Source organism: Geotrypetes seraphini, chromosome 1 (assembly GCF_902459505.1).
Source record: "Geotrypetes seraphini chromosome 1, aGeoSer1.1, whole genome shotgun sequence".
Classification (NCBI taxonomy): Eukaryota; Metazoa; Chordata; class Amphibia; order Gymnophiona; family Dermophiidae; genus Geotrypetes; species Geotrypetes seraphini.
The window spans coordinates 57,111,900-57,136,813 of record NC_047084.1 but is presented as its reverse complement, the minus strand read 5'-3'; the positions used below and the strand labels follow the sequence as shown (position 1 = coordinate 57,136,813).

Genomic DNA, 24,914 nt, shown 5'->3' with positions numbered 1-24,914 from the left:
AACATTCAGGCATCAGCCTTGCAGTGCAGTATGCATTCACAGCACATGACATCAAGCTCATAAAGGTTCCAAAACAAAACTCGAATAACACTGTAATTATCAACAGTCCCTGTTTCTGGGCTTGCCAGCTTATGGGTCTCAGTTCTCTTCACCAGAGCAACAGTGTTTTAAATCAATATTCTTTTATCCCAAACAGTTCCTTTGTATATTCCAAAAATCATTGATATATCACAGGTCTTCAATAGCACATGTACGTTTCCCTTCTCTGCTATAGTGCACTTGGGGATTAGCCACAGCTGAGAGAAAACAACGTGCTGGCTCAGCTTGGCAATCAGCCAGGAAATACAAACACTCATCCTACGTTATATAATTCAGGGTTTTACAGAAAACTTCTGCATTTAAAGCTTTCAGGGAGAGTTTTAAAACTGAAATATCTAAGCTTTCAGATTCCCTAGCAGCACAGAGGAATGAACAGCATGAGAAAACATCCAGGTTTAAACTCACTATATTTCCATAGGCAATGGCTGAGTTTCAGTGCATGCCTGGCTTGCCTGGGTGTCCATTGCTTCCTCCTCTGGCTGCTCCCAAGGCTCCCTGGTAGAAGCTGCTTCATCTGCCTCTAGCATGGGCCAGTCTGAGAGAGTCTGGCTCTCTCCAGCTTCATACCCTCCTGGGTATTCCTCTCCTGGGTGCCTCGTGAGTCTGGCTTCCCTTGGCTGCTTCCCCCCTTCTGTTCTCAGCAGGCTTGTTATATCTGGTGGAAAACCACTCCCCTTCTGAGACTGTGGGGGAAGGGTTTTCCACCCACTGACTTGCTTCCTGCTTTCACAAACGGAATACTTTCTAGCCCTGGTTTTAACTGGCTGTTCAAATTTCCTGAGGGATTTAACAGTGTCAGGATGATGTTTGCCTAGAGTGAAACTTTCACACTTATTCTGCCCTGTTTCTGTTATTTCCATTTCCCCGTCAGAGCTAGAGTCAGCTTGATTAATTAATTGGTCAGTCACCTGATCCGCTCTCCTGCACCTAGGTGGCTTGTGCACATTCCTGCTCACTGGGACAAAACCAGGAACGGATCCGGGTTTATTGTGGGTAAGACCCGAAATAGACCTGGGTTTGTCACAATACCAGGCTTTAACGCTGCAGGGCTGTGTAATAGCCCACACAATTTTATTTATTATTTATATACTACTTATATCCTAAATGGTTTATATTCAGGTACTTTATCATATTTTCCTATCTGTCCTGGTGGGCTCAAACTCTATCTAGTGTACCTGGGGCAATGAGGGGATTATGTGAATTGCCCAGTGAGGGATTTGAACTCACAGCTTTAGGGTGCTGAGGCTGTAGCTCTAACCCCTGCACCACACACTCCCCACACGTAGTGAGGGGATTAAGTGACTTGCTCAGGGTCACAAGGAGCAGTGAGGGATTTGAACCCACAGCTTCAGGGTGCTGAGGCTGTAGCTCTAACCCCAGCACCACACACTCCCCACGCATAATGTCCCCCACAATGTCCAAGCTATGGCTGCCTCGGTAGCTTATTGCTACTCTGCATCTATTGAGAACATCTGCAAAGCAGTCATTTGGTCCTCAATCCACACCTTTACCTCTCATTACTGTTTGGAATAAAACTCCAAAAGAGGCAGTTGGTTTGGACAAGTAGTTCTGCAGAATCTTTTTACTTCCCGAACACCAGCTTTCTCTCCAACCCTCTTGGGTTTTGTCAGGCTCAGGCTCATGCTTTATATATCCATTATCCTTTAGAGTTATGATCCTGGCAGCTCAAGAATCATACATGTGAGAATATTATGCTTGTTTGTTCTCAGAGAAAGCAAAGATACTTACTTGTAGCAGATGTTCTCCGCGGACAGCAGACGCATATTCTCACAACCTACCCTCCTCTCCTAGTTGACTTCTTAGCTTGGTTACTGAATTGATGGTCCTACAAGCTGACATTAGGCAGGAAGGTACTGGCAATACCTTAAAAAAATTAAAGTGACAGTTCACTTGATAGAGTCCCTACCAAGTTCTGTGGATGACATCACTCACATGTAAGAATATATTCCTGCTGTCTTTCGAGAACACTTGGAACAGGTAAGTATCCTTGCTATTCATTTTTTTTCTAATTATACAAAATCTGCTACAGTTGGGTAACTTCTAGTCAAATAATTTGAAAAATAACTATTGTAAAATGTAACAGTAGAATAATATTTTAATTTCAGAATTATGCAGACATTTGTTACCCAGCAGTGGAAACAGAGCAAAGAAAAATCTAATTGTTTGCACAAGAAAATAACAGAAAAGAAAATGAAATCCCCTCTGCACATCTTTTCAACTTTGCGCAGGTAACATCAATTCAGTGATTTTTGTTGTGCCTTATTTTATTATACACAAAATTTACCCTCTATTCTGGGTTCCTGTTTGTATAACTGACATGAAAATGTTATATGCTTTGTTTTCATGACCTATTGGAATCTAATGTATTATAGAAACTTATAAAATGACATTAGATAAAGGCCACATGGCCTATCCAGGCTGCTTATCCATGGCAAATAATAAGCTCTACAACCCTTTCCATTTCTCTAATCTAATCTAATATTTGTGCATCGTACAAACTTAAACAGGCTCAAGGCGACCTGCAGTGGGATAAGGGTGTCTTGGGGCATAGAGGGAGGGAAGGGGAAGATGGAGAAAAGAGTAGTAAAGGAGATGAAGGGCCTAATCATACTAAGCAAAAGAAAAAGGTACGTGTGGATATCATGTAGATATTAGTTATCAAAGAGTACAGTTTTCAGTTTTCTCCAGATTAGAGCATGGTTAGGTTCTGTTCTGTCTATGCGAGGTTATTCCAGATTTTGACTCCCAGGTAGGTGAGCATAGATTGGAAAATTCTTCTGTACTTGAGTTTTTTTGTCGAAGGGAGGTTTAGCTGAATTCTGTTAAGAATTCTGCGAGAGGTGGACCATGTATCAGAGAAGAGTTTGATAAGAGGAGGGGTGACTGAGTTTCCATAAATTATGTGATGTATTATACAGGATGATTTGATTTTTATTCGCGATGAGATAGGTAGCAAGTGAAGTTGCTTAAGGTAGGCTGAGATTGAGTCGCATTTTTTCAGATCGAAAATGAGTCTTCTTGCAGTGTTTTGAATACGCTGCATTTTGTGGATTAGTGTGGTATTGATTCCTATGTAGGCGGAGTTACAGTAATCCAGTTGGGATAGTATCATCATCTGGACGATGAGGACAAAATGATGCTGATGGAAGTATGGCCTGACGAGTCTTAATTGTTTCATGGTGAAGAGGGATTTCTTTCGGAGATGGGATATTTGAGGTTCCATAGTTAATGTGGAGTCCAGAATGCAGCCTAGGATTTGGGAGGTCCTGTCCACAGTGAGGGTGCTGCCAGATTGGAGAGTGATGCTTGTTGGTGCCATTTGTTGGGCATTGTGGAAGTAAAGAACTTTGGTTTTAGAGGTATTTAGCTTCAGTTTTGGGGTTGTAGCCCAGATTTGAATTACTTGTTCACTGTTTCCAAAAATACTAGGACTAGGGGGCATGTGATGAATCTACTAAGTAGTAGATTTAAAACAAACTGGAGAAAATATTTCTTCACTCAATGTGTAATTAAACTCTGGAATTCATTGCCAGAGAATGTGGTGAAATCAGTTAGCTTAACAGGGTTTAAAAAAGGTTTGGATAATTTCTTAAAAGAGAAGTCAAAAGAATTGCCATACTGGGACAGCCTGAAGATCCATCATGCCAAGTATTCTGTTTCCAACAGTGGCCAACCCAGGTACCTAGCTAGATCCCAAGTAGTAAAACAAATTTTATGCTGCTTATTCTAGGAATAATCAGTGGCTTGGGGAAATTCACTGCTTATTCCTAGGATAAGCAGCATAAAATATGTTTTACCACTTGGGATCTAGCTAGGTATTTGGAACCTGGTTTGGCCATTGTTGGAAACAGGATACTGGGCTTGATGGATATTCGGTCTGTCCCAGTGTGGCAATTCTTATGACTTCTCTTTTCTTATGAGGATACAACCTTTTTGGAGACAAGATGTAAGAGGTTGGTGATCTCATTCAGTCCCTTTCTCGGCAACCTCCAGCTGCATCTTCCTCTAATAGGTGATTCTTAAGTGGTCCTAGGTGAAGACCCTACTATTCTGAAAAACATAGGTTTCCTGTACCCTCTCGCTCTTCTCATTAAGTGCAACATCAGTGATCCCAGCCATGCTATCCAAAGATCCAGAAGTGTCTGCTGGCTCCCAAATCATTCCAAATTCCACCCTTCTGTGGAGGTGTTGACAATGGATGCATCCAACCTCAGATGAGGAAACTCATATAGATTGACTTCACACCCAGGGGACATTGTCTGCGTAGGAAATAGATCTCTGCATCAACCTTCTGAAGGTAAGGGTGATATGGGAGTGCTTGTAGACAAGTCAATGAAGCCATCTGCGCAATGTGCGGTGGCGGCGAAAAGGGCGAACAGAATGCTAGGAATGATTAAGAAGAGGATCACAAACAGATCTGAAAAAGTTATCATGCCGCTGTACTGGGCCATGGTGCGCCCAATACAGGTCGCTGTACATGAAAAAGGACATAGTACTACTCGAAAGGGTCCAGAGAGCGGCAACAAAAATGGTTAAGGGACTGGAGGAGTTGTCGTACAATGAGAGGTTAGAGAAATTGGGCCTCTTCTCCCTTGAAAAGAGGAGACTGAGAGAGGACATGATTGAAACATTCAAGATAATGAAGGGAATTGACTTAGTAGAGAAAGAGAGATTGTTCACCCTCTCCAAGCTGAAGAGAACGAGAGGGCACTCACTAAAGTTAAAAGGGGATAGATTCCATACAAACGTAAGGAAGTTCTTCTTCACCCAGAGAGTGGTAGAAATCTGGAACGATCTTTCAGATGCTGTTATAGGGGAAAGCACCCTTCAGGGATTCAAGAAAGGGTTAGATAAGTTCCTACTGAACCAGAACGTACCCAGGTAAGGCTATACTCAAATACAGCACTGGTCTTTGAACGTACTGCTCGGTACGATGGGCCACTGGTCTGACCCAGCAGCGGCAGTTCTTATGTTCTTTTGGAGATTGGTTACACAAACAATTTCTACTCATTCAAACAGACAACCGGGTTGCAATGTACTATGTGAACAAGTGGCGGTATGGAATCCTATCCCTTGTGTTATGAGGCAGTGATGGTGCTGCAGTGAGCTGTCCGTCATTGTATGGTCCTGTGAGCCTAGTGCACAGACTGATACAACTTCATGAAAGTTCCTGAAGATGGGCATAGTCTCGAAGGTCTTCCAAATGTGGGGCACCCTTTGGCTGGTCTTTTTGCCAATCCTCTCAACAGCAAAGTCCCTCAGTTCTGTTCCAGGCTCTGTTCATAAGGTAAACTAGCAATCGGTTGCCTTTCTCCTATATTGGGGGGAGGGTTAGGGTATCCTCCTTTACCTCTGAAAGAGAAGACTTTGCTGAAACTCAAGCAAGATCAGGGAACCATGATCCTCATTGCCCTGTACTGGCTGAGGCAAACTTGATTTCCACTTCTTTTGGAGTTGTCCTCTGACAAACTATGGAGATTGAAGTGTTTTCCAACATCATCACACAGAACGCACCTCAACCTCTAGGCCCTCACTCTCATGACCTGTATGTTGAGAGCACAGAATGTCATTCTTTGAATGTGCCTGAGAGTGTATCTATAATCCTCCTTGCTTTCAGGAAAGATTCCGCTAAGAAATGTTACTATTTTAAATGGTAAAGGTTTACTGTTTGTTGTAAGGGCAAGGTTCTACTTACCCTACATGAAAACTACATCTCTTTGAGTCTGGTTGGAAAACCAGCTCTGTAAAGATGCACCTCAGTGTAGGGGTAAGTAGAGTGTGACATGGTAACCATTACCATGGTAACACGGAAGTTACTGCAGTAATTACCATGGTAACAGTAAGGTAACCAGGCAGAAGCCCAGGAATACTGTGGTAGCAGTAAATCCTCCCTGCGGCGGTACCACAGGGACGGGGACTGATACATCGGTATCACTGTGGTGATGGGGAAATCATGAGGGCTGCCCCCAAGCCTCTGTTGACCCTCGAAAACCTACCTTATGGTCCTGGCGGTCTAGTGGCCTCTTTGTGGACAAGAAAGAACCCCACTCTTTCCTGCCCCTTACTGCTGCTATAGCTGCTGCTAATGTTTTATTCAAAATGGCTGCTGAGATTCATGCAGTAGTCTTGTGACACTTCCGTAAATCTCATGAGGCTGCCCCATGATGTCTCAGCAGCCATAAGGTAGGTCTCTGGAGGGCTATGTTAGACTGTTCCCCTCTTAAGGTGAACATGGGGGAGTGGTCTGCCTCGGCTGCAGACCACAAGGGGGGCTCTCCCAGGTCTGGTGTCTTGGTCCAGGAACCTCTGAACCCTTCAGCAGCAGCAGTGCCATTTTTCTCCACTCACTGCTTCTGCCAGCATCAGGCCTTCCCCTTTGCTGGGTCCTGCCTGTGCGGATACAGGAAAAGGTGGGACTAGAAGAGAGGAAGGTCCGACACTGGTAGGAGCACCAAGTTCTGAAGGTTGCAACTGATGATGAAGACAGAGATACCATCCGTTGGAGAGGGTAGAGAAATGCTACACCCGATCGGTGTGGGGGGGGGAGGGAAGGAGGGGGAAAGAAGAAAGCTGTCCACTTGGGGAAGGGGGAGAGAAGAAGAAAGACCAGAGAAGGGAGAGGAGAGAGATGCCAGATCTTAGGGAAGGGAGAAAGGGAAAGAAGGAGAAGAAATACCAGAGCATGGAGAAAGAGGGAGATATAGAAGGGAAGGAGATAGACTATCTTTTGTCAAACTACTTCAACTGAAATTATGAAGTTGACAGAGAGGAAACTAGAACTTTCAAGGATGCATATTGTGACCAAGCAGACTCCACGCCTGCCAGGATCCCTGTAAGTGTGGGGAGGAAAGGACATAGGAAACCAGGAAAGTGAGCGTCCAGAGCCCAGCCGCAGTCCTATTTGGAGTCCTCTGAGCCTGCTAGTCATTCAGGGCCAGGGGTTGGGAAAACTTGTCACACACCTCGGGAACACAGTAGAACTAGGACCCAGGAGGGCAAAGGCAGAACTAAGAGCTCACAGAGAAACCTGTGTCCAGGTCACCACCAGGGGAGCCAGAGAGATCAGTTCCTTGCTGACTCAGGCAGAGCAGGGCGTGTCCCTTCCCTAGAAAAGCCTGCAGTCTGGAACAACTGTTAGGCAGGATTGGGAGAAAGCTGAGGTCTCTCTCTCTCTTGAGGACCTCACAGGCTCAAGCAGGCATAATGGCTGTACACCCATGGAGGTAGAAGAAGCTGGAACACCTCCAGAACTACCAGTACCAGAGGAAGAAACTCCCATGGAACTTCAGGGAGAACTGCCTGATGAGGAGCTAGCTGTGTTCCCAGAACCAATGGAAGTGGGCTTGGCAACCATATTCAAGGACTAAGCTATAAACTGAGTTTTTGTTTCTGAAATCTTTTTTTTGATTCTCTGCATTTTTGTTTAAAAAGCTGAGAGTGCCTTTTATGTGGGGGAGAGGTTTGCTAACACCCGGGAGGAATTTTTGAATGCTGTTGTGAGCTTCTGTCAGGCAAACTTAAGGCACTCTCCTATTCCCAGCAGTGCTCTAGAAGCTGCTGGAGGCTTTGCTATTTGGAAACTGTGTGTGAATTTTGTGCAGCAAAGCAGAGAACTGAACAGTTTCCACAATCTGCTAAGGAGCAGGCTGTGGGAAGCCTTATTGAAAAGAAGCTCTGAGGAGAGCGTAAGCACAGAGCAGATTACTGACTTTGAGAAGAAAATCCTGAACTTTTCTCAGAGTTTTCATTTTGGTCATTTTTTTTCTTTGGATTTTGCAAGTTGCATTATTTGCTTTGTTTTGGCCAGTCTGACAATTAAATTTTCTTTTGAAGAACCAAACTGAAGCTGTGTGCATTGATTCTGTGTTTTTTTGTTTCATTTATTAAAGCAGTGTCTGCAGGGTGACTCCCTATTGGGTTACACGCCGGTGCACTTTTTGTATGTAGCCACTGTGAGCACTGCTGAGTCAGTGTGGCTACAATATAAATAAATTTAGTTGAAATGGCCAACCTTTTTAAGAGGTGCGGTTAAAAAAAAAAAAAAATATATATATATGCAGTTGTACTTTGGTTTATGAGCATAATTCGTTCCAGAAGCATGCTCGAAATCCAAAGCACTCGTATATCAAAACAAATTTCTCCATAGACAAAAAAGGAAACTCAGACGATTCGTTCCAGGGGTGGGTACCTGCCTGGATGATGCCCGGGTGCCACAGCCCCTTCAGCAGGGTGATGTTCTTCAGGTGGAAAAGTGCTGGAAACCCTCGGGGTCCCCGTACAGCTGCCCTCCCGATGATGCCCTGTTAAGAAGCCCTGTCCGAAGCCTTCTGGTGGTGGATGTGCTTGAAGGAGCGGGGAAGGGAGAAGTAGGAGTAGAAAGGCTTGTGCGGGTCATTGTCCGAGTTTAGGTAACAATCAGGAAGGGTGCTGGCTGTGGAGCTGCTGGCCATGGACATATTGATTTAGTCGGTGCAGGACAGCTTGCCCTCATTGCTCTCCACTGAGAGTTTGGGGTTGGCCCCATTGGTCCACATCTTGGCGTAGCCGTCGGGCAAACACTCCTCGGGTTAAGAATGGGTGGCCATGAAGGCAGAGTGAAGGTAGGGCGCCGCCCGCAGGTAGGGGTAGGAGGACATCATTTTGGTATATTCCTCAATGGAGGTGAAGGACTGCAAGGGGGTCATGTGATACGTCACAGCGGGCAATTTGAGATGAGCACCGTCCCGATAAACAATCATGTATGCGCGTGTCATATGTAAGCATGCACAACATCGATGAGTGCGGCACAGAGCACTCATCGACGTGCGTGCTTACACGTGATGCGCGTGTACGCGCTTGTTTATCATGATGATGCTCGTTTTGCGAGTTAAGGTTTACAGGAGTGTTTTGCTCGTCTTGCAAAACACTCTCAAACTGAGATTTGACTGTGTGTGTGTGTGTATATATATATATATATGTGTGTGTGTGTGTATAATAGCATATTTAGCAACAATAGTAAACCTAGTATTACATGTGTATATACATAGGACAATTGATTTGTTATAAACATGTGTATATAAGTAGGATGATGGATTATGGCATAATCATGCTGGTATTAATAACTCTGTAACACCACCACAGAGCTCCGTGAATTTCAGTATAGATTCTATGTATTGTAACACCTCACAACTCCTTATGGTAACATTTCTACAGAAGCTAATGTAACACCTTTGCAGAAGCTCATGTATTGTAACGCCTTTGTAGGGTCTCATGTAAATGACTCTGAATTGACTCCTCGGTCATTAGTAGCATTATAGAAGCTCTCAATAATCAATATATGTTCTAAATGTTGCATGCACCACTAGTATTCTATAATAGCAATTCCACCAGGCAATGTAATGGAAATTTTGTCGCTCATGTCAAGTAGGTAAAGTAGGGTCTATGAATTATTACATAAATATGGATTCTTTGATTATGGCACATTCTGAATGACTGAATAAAATACTACATCTTGGACATCGTTTTCGCTGTTTCTCCTTTGTTCTTAAGTAGGTCCTTTGTTCATAGAGAAATTGTTGCTTGCGTATAATTAGTTCTTAGAGGGAAAATAGCCAGAGGGCCAAAGGTGGTTTGTGGGTGGCAGCCATGATTTCATGCAGCAGCCTCGCGACACTTCTGTGATCTCATGAGGCTGCCCTATGAAGTCTTGGTAGCCATTTTGAATAAACCCACCTGATCCTCTTTGCCCAGGCAAGAAAAGAAGTCTGGGGACTGGAAGATAGAGGCACCATGCAATTGGCTTCCCTACATTGGTAGCACAAAGTTATTTGCATGTGATAGTCTGATGGATATATTTGATTGAATTGTTTATTTTATTTTTTTTATTTTCTGGTTACCCACTCCTAGATATCCTGCTTGGAAATGATGTTTATGCTGTTTGGGGATGTTATGCTGCTTGGGGATGTTTATGCTGTTTGGTTTGGCTTGGCTTCACAGATCACACTGAGAAAAGTACTAAGCCTTGTGCTTTTGGTTTACTTTTACACTGGGGAAAAAAGCAGTAAGTTATTTGTGTTTGATATTCTGAGGGTTGTTCTTGTTAAGTTTTGTGCATTAATAATTAGGACTAAAATTGAGCTGATATTTGATTTTCTGTATGCAATGCAGAACCCAGCATGTTGTACTTTTATTGATTATCTTCCAAGCAAAATAAAAGTTAGAAAAAAACCCCATTATAGGCTTAAAATGCTTATTTGCAATGCCTTAGACTAGAGGACGACGGGAATCCTGCGGGGGTCCCGCGGGTTCCCCCTTCGGGTCACGGGGATCCCGTGGGGACGCCCCCCTAGGGTCACTGGGATCCCGTGGGGATGCCCCTCGTGCCGTGAGGCTCATCTGATGATTTTCCTACCTGCCCTGCTGCGAGGCTCGTCTTCCATTTCCTGCCTGCCCTGCTGCAGCACACATAGCAAATCGGAAGTCTTCCCCGATGTCAGTGCTGACGTCGGAGGGAAGGCTTAAGCAAAGCCCTCCCTTCCTCAGACGTCAGCGCTGACATCGGGAAGACTTCCGGTCGGCTGTGTGCAGCAGGGCAGGTAGGGAAAAGGCAGTGGCATACCAAAGGAGGGGCGGTCCGCCCCGGATGCAGCCATTTGGGGGTAGTGTGCACAGCTGGTCAGGTCCCCTTACCGTTGTGGCGCTTCCCCCGACTGACTGACAACAGGCCAGGCCGACAAACCTCCCTGCCCTGTAGCCGCGAATCTAAATTACCTTCTTACAGCAGCTTCAATACTCCAGCTGCTGTAAGAAGGTAATTTAGATTTGCGGCTACAGGGCAAGAAGGTTTATCGGACCGGGCTTGTTCTGTTGTTGGTGGGGTGGGGAAGCGCCACAAAGGTAAGGGGCAGGGAGGTAGAAAGGGAGGAAAGGTGGAGTGGAGAAGAAAAGACGCTTAAGGGAAATGGGTAAAACTAAGGGGGGAGAAGGCTGCTGAAAGCACTGGGGAAGACAAAAGGGTGGAGAAGGACGCTGAAAGGACATGGGGAAGACGGGAGGGGGGAGAAGGATGCTGAAAGAACATGGGGAAGACAGGGGGGAGAAGGATGCTGAAAGCATATGGGGAAGACAAAGGGGTGGAGAAGGACGCTGAAAGCACATGGGGAAGACAAAGGGGTGGAGAAGGACGCTGAAAGGACATGGGAAGACGGGGGAGAAGGACGCTGAAAGGACATGGGGAAGATGGGGGGAGAGAAGGACGCTGAAAGGACATGGGGAAGACAGAGGGGGGAGAAGGACGCTGAAAGGACATGTGGAAGGCAGAGGGGGAAGAAGGATGCTTCCTGACTGGACATGGGGAAGATGGGGGGAGAAGGACGCTGAAAGGAAATGGGGAAGAGAGAGTGGGGAGAAGATGCTGGCAAGGAAGAAGACAGAGATGCCAGACTATGGGGGGAGCGGAGGGAAGAAGATGGGCGCCAGACCAATTTGGAAGGGAGGAGAAAGGGAGAGGCACAGTAACAGAGCAAATGGAAGACACAGAGAGAAGAGAGACAGTGGATGGAAGGAATTGAATGAGAACATGAGGAAAGCAGAAATCAGGCAACAAAGGTAGGAAAAAAATTCTTTTCAGGATAAAGTAGTATATTAGTTGTGTTGATAAAAATTTATAAACATTAGAGGCTCTGGTAGAAACCCGTTTACAAAGTATTAATATTAATATTTCCAATTAATATTTCCAAATTAATAAAGTCGCGAATACAGCAGCTGTAAGAAGGTAATTTAGATTCGCGGTTAAGGGCAGGGAGGTTTGTCGGACCGGGGCTGTTGTCGGTTGGTCGGGGAAGTGCCACAAAAGTAAGGGAACCTGGCCGGCTGTGCTGCACCCGGGGCGGTAGAGAAGGTGTGCGGAAGAAGGGGTCGTCTTATACGGCGAGTATAACACAAAACTCTATTTTTTAACTAAAAGTTGGGGGGTCGTCTTATACGCCCAGTCGTCCTATACGCCGGCAAATACGGTACTTCCATCTGACTGTGCATTCAATATTTCTTTCTTTCTGCTTTCTGCATGCTTCATCTCCTTTGGACCTCATTCCCTTCCCCAACCAACGTCTCTCTGTCCCTCCATGAGTCCAACTTTTCTTCCTCTCTCCTCCACTCCTATTGGAAACATGTCTCCCTCTCTCTCTCACTGTCCATCTGTCTTGAGAGATCCAGGCATCTCTCCCATCCCCTCTACTGCCACATCAACATTTCTCTGTCTCTCATCCCCCGGAGCATGTGCAGCATTTTTACCACTGCCCACCAGCCCCATTTCTCCTTCTATTAGCCATCTCAAGCATCATGCCACATCTTTCCCTCCATTACTTTGTTCTACCTTGCATCCCCTTCAATCTGTCCCTCTGTTCCCTCTCCACCACCATATCTAACATTTTTCCCTTTCTCCCTCTTCTCCCTCATGCATCTCTACCTCTCTCTCTATGGCCAATTTTCCTCTTTCTTCCTTTCCCCATGTGCACCATGTCTTTCCCTCACTTCACACCAGTATCCAACAAGTCTTTTTTCCTGTTCCCTCACCCACCGGCAGCATGTCTCCCTCCCTCCCTCATCCCCAGCCCGTGCAGCATCTGTTCTTCCCTTCTTCCCAACTCCAGCCCCTACTCCTCTAAGCTGGATCTGACCTCTCTAGAATTCCTGATTCCCCCACCTTCTAGTTCCCCACCACTGTATTTTAAAATCTTCGGGCAGCCAGAGACGCAATGAACCCAGCCTCCTGGCGTGCCTACCTCAGAAGTATTCTTTCTGCAGACTGGATGGACTGTTCAGGTCTTTATTTGCCATCATTTACTATGTTACCCTTCTAGGATCAGTTTTGTTCTGTCCCAGGCTGCTCCTTCACAACCAGTTTATATATAATTTCAGGTTAATTGACTTCAAGGCCTCGACATTTCTAATCCCTATTGTCCTTACATTGTTGTTTTCAGTGAGCCTGGTAGCTAGGGATTCCCATATGTGAGAATACAACTTGCCTGCTTGTCTTCAGAGAAGGCAAAATTACTTGACCCTGTAGCAGGTGTTCTCAGAGGAGAGCAGGCCAAGTATTCTCTAGGACAGGGATCTCAAAGTCCCTCCTTGAGGGCCGCAATCCAGTCGGGTTTTCAGGATTTCCCCAATGAATATGCATTGAAAGCAGTGCATACACATAGATCTCATGCATATTCATTGGGGAAATCCTGAAAATCCGACTGGATTGCGGCCTCAAGGAGGGACTTTGAGACCCCTGCTCAGGAGTTGTCATCTTCAGCTGTATCATTTGACTGATGGATCCATGCATGCACAGTGGGATGCTGTAAAATCTTTTTTGATAATTCACACTAGGCATGATGTCATCCACATGTGAGAATACTTGGCCTGCTGTCATCAAAAAACACAGGTCAGTAACTCTGAATAATTGTATTTTATCCTAGGACAAGCAGGCAGCATATTCTCACATATGGATGACATCATCCATGGAGCCTGGTATGGACAGTGTTAAAAGTGAACTGTCACGTTAAGTTTTAAGAAACTTCACAACTGCCCGCACCATGCATGCACAAGTGCCTTCCTGCCCAACATAGGCTCACGATACCTCAGCTCTTCATTTTTCTGGACTTCATCCAGTCGGTGTTGTCTTCAACCCATATTGTGTTTCTTCCTGGCCTTTAGCTGCTGTTTTTCCTTTATTCTTTATTATTTTACTAAAAAATAAAATCATATTTTCTTTTTTCTAATACTTGGACTCCAGCCTTCAGGTGGGGCTGCTCTGTCTTCATGCTTGTCAATTTAGGCACTTGTCAAAGCCCATAAAGCCCGTGAAAGCAATATTTCTTGGTTTGTATGTGTGCACTGCTGCATGTAGGCTGTGCACCTCGTTTATTTCTAGTTTTTTACTTCTTTTTAAATAGGACATAGTATTAAAGCTCATTGTTATACATCATCTTGATTGTGATACACAGACGTAGCTCTGTATTCCTCACATGTTTGGTAACTTTAGCATGCTTGATTTGCACTTTTTTCTCCCAAATCATGCCCCCTTTTCATTACTTTATGCACTAATGCAACGTAGATCTGATGCCCTCAGTTTACATCCATTAAGCCCAAATTTTATATCCTAGATTATCCGTTATCACATCTTTGTGGTTATTCATTCACTACGAACTCACCATCATACTGTATAATTTTGCATTAAGCCTGTCAGTTATTTTTGTCTCCTAATGGTCGATACACTCCTTTCTCTAAGAAGTTTGTATTCATTTCACTTTTTTATGTATTCTTATGCTATTGCTGTTTTAACTTTTTAAGATACTACTGTATTTTTGATATTTGTTTGAATTAAAATATTCATTTAATGATGTCCACAAATGTTTTGATGTTTAAATTAAATTTTATGTTTCATATTATATATTCCTTAATGTATTTTATTGTATAAATACTATTTATGTATTATCGTTTATCTTATGTGGGCTTCTATTTGCTATGTGATGTTAATTTGTTTTCATTTTTATATATCAGTTTTTCCCTTTAATGCTGTTTGTTGCAAAACCTTATCTACCACGGTATATTCAATCCACCTTTTTTTGGTTCCACTTTTTTTCACACATTTTACTTTATTAGTGTCACTAAATTCTTTTCCAATCACTTTTAAAATTCTAAGTTTATATACATACTTTGTACACTTTCTTTCCTTTTCCTTCATAACATCAAGTCTTTTTGAAGATATATATATTTTGGACTTTTATGACAAAATTGTCACCACTCTTTATGCTCAATATTCACCATTAATTTTTCACATTTTATATTTTGCATTATGCATACCATCACCTGTCTCACCCATTAAGATATATTTCAAGTTTTATTTACACTCAGGGGTAAATTCTCTATTACTGCGTTTAACTTAGGCGTGCTTTGGACGTCCGATGTAAGTGAATAATTACGGAGTTAAGTGTCTTAATTAATGTTAATTGGGTAATTAACGACACATAGACGTCCCTATGAGGTACTTGACGAACTGACGTCTATCGAAAGCATAGTCCCGTCTCCAGCTCTGGACGTGGGCGTTCCGTGGGCGTGCCAAATGGGGACGCTACCTGAGCGCTACCTGAGCGAGCAACTGCGTCTAAATATCGAGTATTATGTAGACGTAAGAAACCCTGGTCTAACTTGGATTTCAATGCCGTTTCAACTATCGTAATTGCGGCTCTTTGTTACACGCGAGGCAGACGTCCGCTGTGTTTTTTCATCAATAATTCCAATAGTGAGTTTGAATAGGTAATTTTCATCTTTTCTCTGTCCTAATAAATATAATGACACCATAACAATGGAACACATTATATTGCATGGATAACAAACCACATTTCTGCCCAAACAATAATATAATTTACACATGGCTTTTACAACCCCCTTTTTTTTCTCAACAAACAGCACTGCAATCGGCTCTCTTTTGAAAGCAAAGAAAAAACAGCACACATTATCAGCACTTAAAAAGAGAATAAACAGATACACACCTTAACATTCAGCTTCCCTCATTGCAAAATGGAGGTCTTCAGTTGCACAAAACTGACCTCATTGTGACCTCATCAATCTGCACCGTCAAAGTAGTATGCCACAATTAAAAGATGTGCTGGGTGTAGAACTCACAACCTCTGGATGTTAGGAGCACAGGCTGGCGCCTAACACATAGAGCTACAGCTACTTCTACTAAGGTCCATCTCACCACCCATTCATATCATACTTGACTGAGCTGTCTATGCTCATTAGCGATCATATCAGGATGAACTCAAATAAGTTTAAGCAAAGGAATGCCTAAAGATTTGGAAGGTTTTCAAGTAGAAAACAAATATCAACTATGTATTAAAGAATTGCAGCACAAATGACGCTGATTGGCAAGGGCAAAAAAAACACCACTTTTCCGGTATGACGCCTAAACGGAACAGATTACTTACAGTCATATATGCATTAGTACAGTGCTTAGAATGAAGATTAGCGTGTGAGAAAAACAGAGCTCCACCTCACATGTATTCAAGCACACTTGGGAATATGGGTTTGGGGCTCAGTGAAAGCAGCGCTTTTAACCATTGAGCTATCACTCTTTTGTCTCAGCCTACTATGACATTATAGCTAAACTCCTTTTCCCTTAGCACTTCACTAAGATATGATATGACAAGGGAGCCAGAGGCATTGGAGCTGTAGGTCAGTGAGGAAAGGCACTCTCTACCAATCTTCCGGCCTTTGAGGGTTCAAATCCCAGCCTGTATTTTACTTGTGGCATATCTACCTTCCAGGTGCACTTTGATGATGCTTTCCACTTCTTATAGGAGTTGAATATAACATTACTGTACAACTTTGCTGTGTAGCAGAAAAATAAACTTTTCCCCCTTCCATGCTAAGAATTTGAGTTCAACTCATCTTATATTTCTCCTTTTAAACATGGCATACTTTGTTAGTTTATATCATGGTAAAGTATACATTTCTGAAATGGTGAAGAAACAATAATATACAACTGCAGTGTTTTGTCTCACCAAACTGCTATAAGCACAAGAAAGCATTTGTAGCTCAACACGGTAATGCTCCTGTTCCGATCTCTGACCTCTGAAACTCCCCGGTTCGACTCCCACCTTTGCTCATTTTAATAAGGTCCTAGTTTTTTCCTATTAGCTCTTATAACAGGGTCTACATGGTGGACTTTGCCATTTGTAAGGTGCACATTTCCCTTTCCAGGCAAACCTATTTTCAACTTACCATGGCTCGGACATCCTAAGCAGTGATGAGAGCACATTAACCAGGCGATCCACAAATGTCATCTTGCTGTCAGAGGAAAGGTTTCCTCTCATGTCCGAGCCATGGTAAGTTGAAAATAGGTTTAACATAGAGAAATGCAAGGTCATGCATGTAGGGAGAAAGAACCCGATGTTCAGCTACAAAATGGGGGGATCATTGCTAGGGGTAAGCAACCTTGAAAGAGACCTGGGAGTGATGGTGGACACAACATTGAAAGCATCAGCACAGTGTGCGACAGCCGCAAAGAAAGCGAACGTAATGTTGGGTATCATTAAAAAGGTTATCACGGCCAGGATGAGGGAAGTCATCATGCCACTGTATCGTGCAATGGTGCGCCCACATCTGGAGTACTGTGTCCAGTACTGGTCGCCGTACCTCAAGAAGGACATGGCAGTACTTGAGGGAGTCCAGAGAAGAGCGACTAAAAGGTATGGAAAACTTTTCATACGCTGACAGGTTGGAAATGCTGGGGCTATTCTCCCTGGAAAAGCGGAGACTTAGAGGAGACATGATAGAAACCTTCAAAATCCTGAAGGGCATAGAGAAGGTAGACAGGGACAGATTCTTCAGACTGTGGGGAAGTACAAGTACAAGGGGGCACTCGGAAAAATTGAAAGGGGATAGGTTTAGAACAAACGCTAGGAAGTTCTTTTTTACCCAGAGGGTGGTGGACACATGGAACGCGCTTCCGGAGGTTGTGATAGGCCAGAGCACAGTACAGGGGTTCAAGGAAGGTTTAGATAGATTCCTAAAGGATAAGGGGATTTAGGGGTACAGATAGAAGTAGAGGTAGGTTATAGGAATAGTCAGGGACCACTTCACAGGTCATAGGCCTGATGGGCCGCCGCGGGAGCGGACCGCTGGGCGTGATGGACCTCTGGTCTGACCCAGTGGAGGCAACTTCTTATGTTATGTACAGTATTATTAGATATTTCATTACAAATTGAACTTGCATCTAAAATCCTAGGCTTCATCCTGGATTCCACACTTTTTTCTCATCCCAAGTTTACAATGTAACAAAAAAATGTATCTTTAGTCTTAGATTACTTAGACAGTTCCACCATTTATATTTCCAACAGCATTTTGCAGTTCTGGATCAGGCGATTATTTTGTCACCGTTGGATTATGCTAATTCCCTCTGTTTGAATAAATGCAACCTGAAAAGGTTGCAACTTATTCAGAATACTGCGGCAAAATTGATATTTGGTAAGCATAAATACAATCATGTGACTCCTTTATTTAGGGTACTTCACTGGCTTCCCATGTTCTGGAGAATTCGATTCAAATGCACTTGCGTGATTTTTAAAATTTTATATGGTATTGTTCCCACCTTAATTCTGTCTTTTTCAATTTCTGTTTACCATCTCATTCAAGAAATATTCAGAAATATAAACTTGGCTTTCAATATGTTAAGAGAATCAAAACTATATCTAAGTTTTGCAAATCTTTTCTATCTGCGAAAATTTGGAATGAGCTTCCATCGGAGATCAGGTTACTTTCTCAATTACCGCATTTTTCGCTCAGTTAAACGTACCTGACCATAAGACGCACCCTAGATTTAGAGGAGGAAAACAAGAAAAAAAACATTCTGAACCAAATTCTCCCTGCCAGGCTCTGCACTTTCCACAACACAGTTGACGATAACATTTCTTCAACAGCTAGGGTTCAACGTCAATTTTCCAAAGTTTCAACTTCAACCTTCCCAAAAACTGCAATTCATAGAAGCCATACTTGACACTGTTCATCTACATACTTTCCTTCCTCAACAAAGACAAGAATCTTTGCTTCACCTTTGCAAGCAGGTTTCTCTTCTAGAAACCATTTTGACCAAACAGATGATGTAGCTCTTGGGGCATTTGGTGTCCATAGTCCATGTTATCCTCTTTGCAAGGCTTCATCTCAGAATAGTTCAGTGGACTCTAGCCTCTCAATGGTCTCAAACTCTCAATCCCTTCTCTCAAAAGATTAGTCACATTGTCTCTCTGTCAGTCTCTTTAGTGGTGGATGGATGTGACCAATCTTTTCAGAGGTCTACTATTTCAAATCCTACCACATCAGAAAGTGCTCACTACAGATGCACCCATGTATGCTTGGGGAGATCACCTGGACTGTTTTCACACACAAGGTCGCTGGTCTGTTCAAGAAAATATATTCCACATCAACCTATTAGAGCTCAGAGCAATTCCTAATGCTCTTCAAATCTTTCAGAGCAGCCTTTTTTTTTTTTTTTTTTTAATTCTTTATTCATTTTTGCATATTTCTACAAACCTAAAGGCCTAGAATGGAGCATTTTCAGCAGAGGCCCTTCCTGCGTCCTTCCTTCCTTCCTTCTCCCCTGATTCAGTAGGGGATAACGATGAGCACAAGTAGACGCTGGGGCCGCACCGAAAAGAGCAGCAGGCAGCAGAAGCAGCGGCGGGGACTTAAGAGCACAGCTCCGCCCCTCCCCCGATCTAGCAGGGGCTAATCAGTTGAGCACGAAGAGACACTGGGGCCATACCGAAACCAGCGGCAGGCAGCAGAATCAGCAGTAGGGACTAAAGAGAACAGCTCCGCTCCTCCCCCGATCCAGCAGGGGATAACGGTGAGCACAAGGAGATGCCGGGGCTACACCGAAACCAACAGCAGGCAGCAGAAGCAGTGGCAGAGACTTAAGAGCACAGCTCTGACCCTCCCCCGATCCAGCAGGGTTCTATACCATACTAGATATCGGATCTGAGAATGATGGCAGTTGACCGTTTAATGCAGCTGATGCACCGAGATGATAGTGGCGGTTGTCTGGCTGTTGCAGAGGTCATCTGATCCAAATGACATGCCTGCATTTTAGCATTGCATTGACTCTGAAATGACTAGCCTGTATTTTGGCACTCATTACTACTTCCTGGGAAACCTCATGGCTGAAATATTGTGTGTTGACTTGGCTGCGTACGTCAGGGCTCAAGGAGCATACCAGCTTTCGCTCCTTGACATATCGTCTTTATGAACTTCTAACATCACATCCTATTGTCTGACTGGAATTTACTCTCATTTATTTTATTTTTATTTATTGTTTTCTCAGGTACTTTAGCTAGACTGTGAGCCTTAGGGACAGCTAGAGAAATCCAAAGTACTATTTTTATTTATTTTGTTTTAATGTATCTTTAATCTATCTTCATTGTAAACCGCTTTGAACCTCACGGTATAGCGGTATATAAGAAATCAAATCAAATATTACAACAAGTGTATTAGATAAAATCATATGAATTTATAAATACACACTTGATGAGGACCCAGAAGATAGCATTCTCAGAGATCCTACCGGTACCAAGGGCAGATGTGAAAAGGCAGGAAGAACTACAATCAATAAATGCATGGATGAGGAGATGGTGTGAGGAAGAAGGGTTCCACTTTGTGAGGAACTGGACAACGTTCTGGGTCAAGAGCAAGCTCTACAGGAGAGATGGACTGCACCTGAGCGTGGCGGGAACAAGACTTCTAGCAAACAACGTCAAGAGAGGAATAGAACAGGCTTTAAACTAAGAGGAAGGGGAAAGCCGACAGTCGACCTAGCGTCGACGATTCGGAAGACGGTATCCCATGAAGATACTAAGGGGAAAAAAGGCTGGGAAGAAACAAGGGACAAATTACAGGAGTCGACTAACCCAGAAGTTGAGGTTAGAAAGATTGTAGCAAAAGAGAAGACACCAAAGACCGAAGCACAGGGAAAGGAAATGAGAAGGACGAAATGCCAGGATCTAAATTGCATATATGCTAATGCAAGGAGCCTAAGAAACAAAATGGAGGAACTAGAAGCCATGACCAATGCAGAGGACATAGACATCATTGGAATCTCTGAAACGTGGTGGAATGAGGAAAACAGATGGGATACTGCACTGCCGGGATACAAGCTCTATCGCCAGGACAGGTCAGGACAGAAAGGAGGAGGAATAGCCCTATACGTAAAAGAAAGCATACAATCGACAAGAATGGACACAGCGGAGACGACCAACAAACTGGAATCGCTATGGGTTAAAATACCGGGTAGGAAAGGGCATGAAATAAAGATGGGCTTATACTATCGTCCACCCGGGCAAACCAGAGATATTGATAAAGAAATGGATGCCGAGATGAAGCGAGAATGCAAAAGAGGTTACACGGTTGTTATGGGAGACTTCAACTACCCCGGGATAGACTGGAGTCTTGGAAGCTCAAGATGCGCCAGGGAGACAGAATTCCTGGAGGCTATACAAGATTGCTTCATGGAGCAGCTTGTTAGAGAACCGACGAGAGGAAATGCAACTTTGGATCTAATCCTAAATGGGCTAATGGGACCTGCAAAGGAAGTGGAAGTAGTGGGACCGTTGGGAAATAGCGATCATAATATGATCAAGTTCAAGGTTGAAGTAGGAATACCGAACGGAAAGAGAACCATAGCGACAACTTTCAACTTCAGGAAAGGAAACTATGAAGCAACGAGGGAAATGGTAAGGAAGAAAATTAGGAACACTTCCAAGAAATGGCAAACGGTAGAACATGCCTGGTCTTTTTTCAAGGACACGGTGAGCGAGGCGCAAAATCTGTGCATCCCCAGATTCAGAAAGGGGTGCAAAAAGAGTCGAACAAAAGACCCGGTATGGATGACTAAAATAGTGAAGGAAGCGATAGCCAATAAGAAAAATTCATTCAGGAAATGGAAGAAGGACAAAACTGAGGAGAACTGGAAAGAGCATAGGAAGTATCAAAAAGAATGCCACAGTGTGGTTCGAAAAGCCAAAAGAGAGTACGAAGAGAGGCTAGCCAGGGAGGCACAAAATTTCAAACCGTTCTTCAGATATGTTAAAGGGAAACAGCCAGCTAGGGAGGAGGTGGGACCGCTGGACGAAGGAGACAGGAAGGGAGCGGTGAAGGAGGAGAAAGAAGTCGCGGAAAGACTTAACATGTTCTTTTCGTCTGTATTTACAAACGAAGACACAACCAACATACTGGAACCTGAGCAAATCTTCAATGGAAATCAAGCAGAAAAATTAACATCCATGGAAGTGAGCCTTGATGATGTACACAGGCAGATAGAAAAACTTAAAACTGACAAATCCCCTGGTCCGGATGGAATTCATCCAAGGGTTTTGAAAGAATTAAAGGAGGAGATAGCTGAACTACTGCAGCAAATTTGCAACCTATCCTTGAAAACAGGCATGATCCCGGAGGATTGGAAGATAGCCAACGTCACGCCCATCTTTAAAAAGGGATCAAGAGGTGACCCGGAAAACTACAGACCGGTGAGTCTGACCTCGGTTCCGGGGAAAATGGCGGAAGCACTGATAAAAGAAAACATCGATGAACATTTGGATAGAAACGAACTTCTGAAAACAAGCCAACATGGTTTCTGCAGGGGGAGATCGTGCCTAACTAACTTATTGCACTTCTTCGAAGGAATTAACAAAAGGATGGACAGGGGAGACCCCATAGACATCATATACCTTGATTTCCAAAAAGCCTTTGACAAGGTGCCTCACGAACGTCTACTCCGGAAACTGAAGAATCATGGGGTGGGTGGAGACGTACATAGATGGATCAGAAACTGGTTGATTGGTAGGAAACAGAGGGTAGGAGTGAAGGGCCACTACTCGGACTGGATGAGTGCTCGGGCCGCTGCTATTTAATATATTCATAAATGATCTAGAAACAGGGACGAAATGTGAGATAATAAAATTTGCGGACGATACAAAAATATTTAGTGGAGCTGGAACTAAAGAGGAATGCGAAGAATTGCAAAGGGACTTGAACAAACTGGGGGAATGGGCGGCGAGATGGCAGATGAAGTTCAACGTTGAGAAATGTAAAGTATTGCATGTGGGAAGCAGAAACCCAAGGTACAACTATACGATGGGAGGGATGTTATTGAATGAGAGTACCCAAGAAAGGGACTTGGGGGTAATGGTGGACATGACAATGAAGCCGACGGCACAGTGCGCAGCAGCCGCTAAGAAAGCAAATAGAATGCTAGGTATAATCAAGAAGGGTATTACAACCAGGACAAAAGAAGTTATCCTGCCGTTGTATCGGGCGATATTGGTCGCCGTACCTTAAGAAGGATATGGCGTTACTCGAGAGGGTTCAGAGGAGAGCGACACGTCTGATAAAAGGGATGGAAAACCTTTCATACGCTGAGAGATTGGAGAAACTGGGTCTCTTTTCCCTGGAGAAGAGGAGACTTAGAGGGGATATGATAGAGACTTATAAGATCATGAAGGGCATAGAGAGAGTAGAGAGGGACAGATTCTTCAAACTTTCTAAAAATAAAAGAACAAGAGGGCACTCGGAAAAGTTGAAAGGGGACAGATTCAAAACGAATGCTAGGAAGTTCTTCTTTACCCAACGAGTGGTGGACTACTGGAATGCGCTTCCAGAGGGCGTAATAGGGCAGAGTACAGTACTGGGGTTTAAGAAAGGATTGGACAATTTCCTGCTGGAAAAGAGGATAGAAGGGTATAAATAGAGGATTACTGCACAGGTCCTGGACCTGTTGTGCCGCCGCGTGAGCGGACTTCTGGGCATGATGGACCTCAGGTCTGACCCAGGAGAGGCATTGCTTATGTTCTTATGTTCTTATTAACTCTCATATAACACATTAAATATAACATTTCATTACATATTAATATTCTAATATCTTGAATATTATGTATTACACCTGATATCTGAACAATTATTATTAAATAGAAACCCTCCCATCCCATCAAGTCCTCCTGGCTGGCACAGACAATCAAGTGGCAATGTATTACATCAAAAGTAAGGAGGAAAGGGCTCTCTCCCTCTGTGTCAAGAAGCCAAGTACATTTGGAACTGGGCGATTGCTTGAAACATATTTCTCAAAGTTGTGTATGTGCAGGGGTCTCAGAACAATCTAGGTCAGTGTTCTTCAACCACCGATCCATGGACTGGTGCGGGTCTGCAGGAATTTCTTGCCGGTCCACAGGGCTGGCACATGTATCAGGCCCGAGACAGTGTTCTTCAACCGCTGGTCCGCAGTGCGATCGATGCAGCATTATCTTTGAGCCGGCTCCCTCTTCCTCAGTGCCGCAGGGCAGCGGCTCCTATGTGCATCCTGAGCCTGAACCGGAAGTCTTCTCTCTGATGTCGCAACGTCAGAGGGAAGGCTTCCAGATGAGGTGCAGGACGCGCGTGGAGCTGCTGCCCTTGACTTTGTGCATTGCGTCAGAAAGGAACAGGAAGCCGGCCTGAAGATAACACCAGGGGCGGCATAAAATGGTCAGGCGGGAGCAGGCCAGAAGGTAAGGTACAGCATGGAGGAAGGGAAACAACAAAGGTAGGAGGAATGATTTTATTTTTGAATTTAGTAATTGAATTGTGTCAATTTTGATAATTTACATCTGCTGTCTGTATTTTGCACTGTTTAGGAAGAAATGCATTTGTTTGTCTTTCTCTGTGGTTGTACTGCATGCAGAGTCTTGCATCTTAGGGTTTGTTTGTATTTATTAGCACTTTTAGTTTTTGGTCCCATATTTGCATATGGGTTATCTGTGTTCTGGTAGGAATGAATGTTGAGAAGCACACATACAGGGTGCTTTGTGTAGTTTAATTTTATGGCTAACCATTGTGTTGTTAATAAGATTATATTGTGTGCATATATGAAAAATGAATGGAAAAAATAGTGTTACAATTAGTACTATTATGGGGGTGGGGTCTGTCCTGCGATTTAGTCCAGTGTTCTTCAACCACAGGTGCCGGTCCACAAAATAATTATTTTATTTCCGCTGGTCCATAGGTGTAAAAAGGTTGAAGAATATTGATCTAGCTGACAAACTCAGCAGATTTCTTCAACTGCACAAGTGGACTCTCAGCTCCAAAATATTACGCTACATTTTTTCACTGTAGGGAACTCCTCAGAGCTGTTTGCCTCACTCCACAATCACAAATTGCCTCAATACTGTTCAGGCACCATTTTCCTCAACGTCTGGAAGCAGATGCTTTTCTTCTAATTTAGATAGACATGGTCCTGTATGCAT

General features: G+C 43.7%; 1 protein-coding gene across 3 annotated transcripts in view; it reads left to right on the top strand.

Moving 5' to 3' along the window:
• Window positions 1-24,914, top strand: part of PARP8 (poly(ADP-ribose) polymerase family member 8) — a 505,058-nt gene that overhangs the window by 169,690 nt on the left and 310,454 nt on the right. For all 3 annotated transcript variants that reach the window (XR_004538173.1, XR_004538172.1, XM_033931570.1), the window contains exon 11: window positions 2,226-2,348. Coding sequence is in view for 1 of the 3 variants with exons in the window: in XM_033931570.1 (XP_033787461.1) it covers window positions 2,226-2,348 (123 nt within the window). In the remaining 2 variants the exon portion in view is untranslated. The remainder of the gene's footprint in view (window positions 1-2,225; window positions 2,349-24,914) is intronic.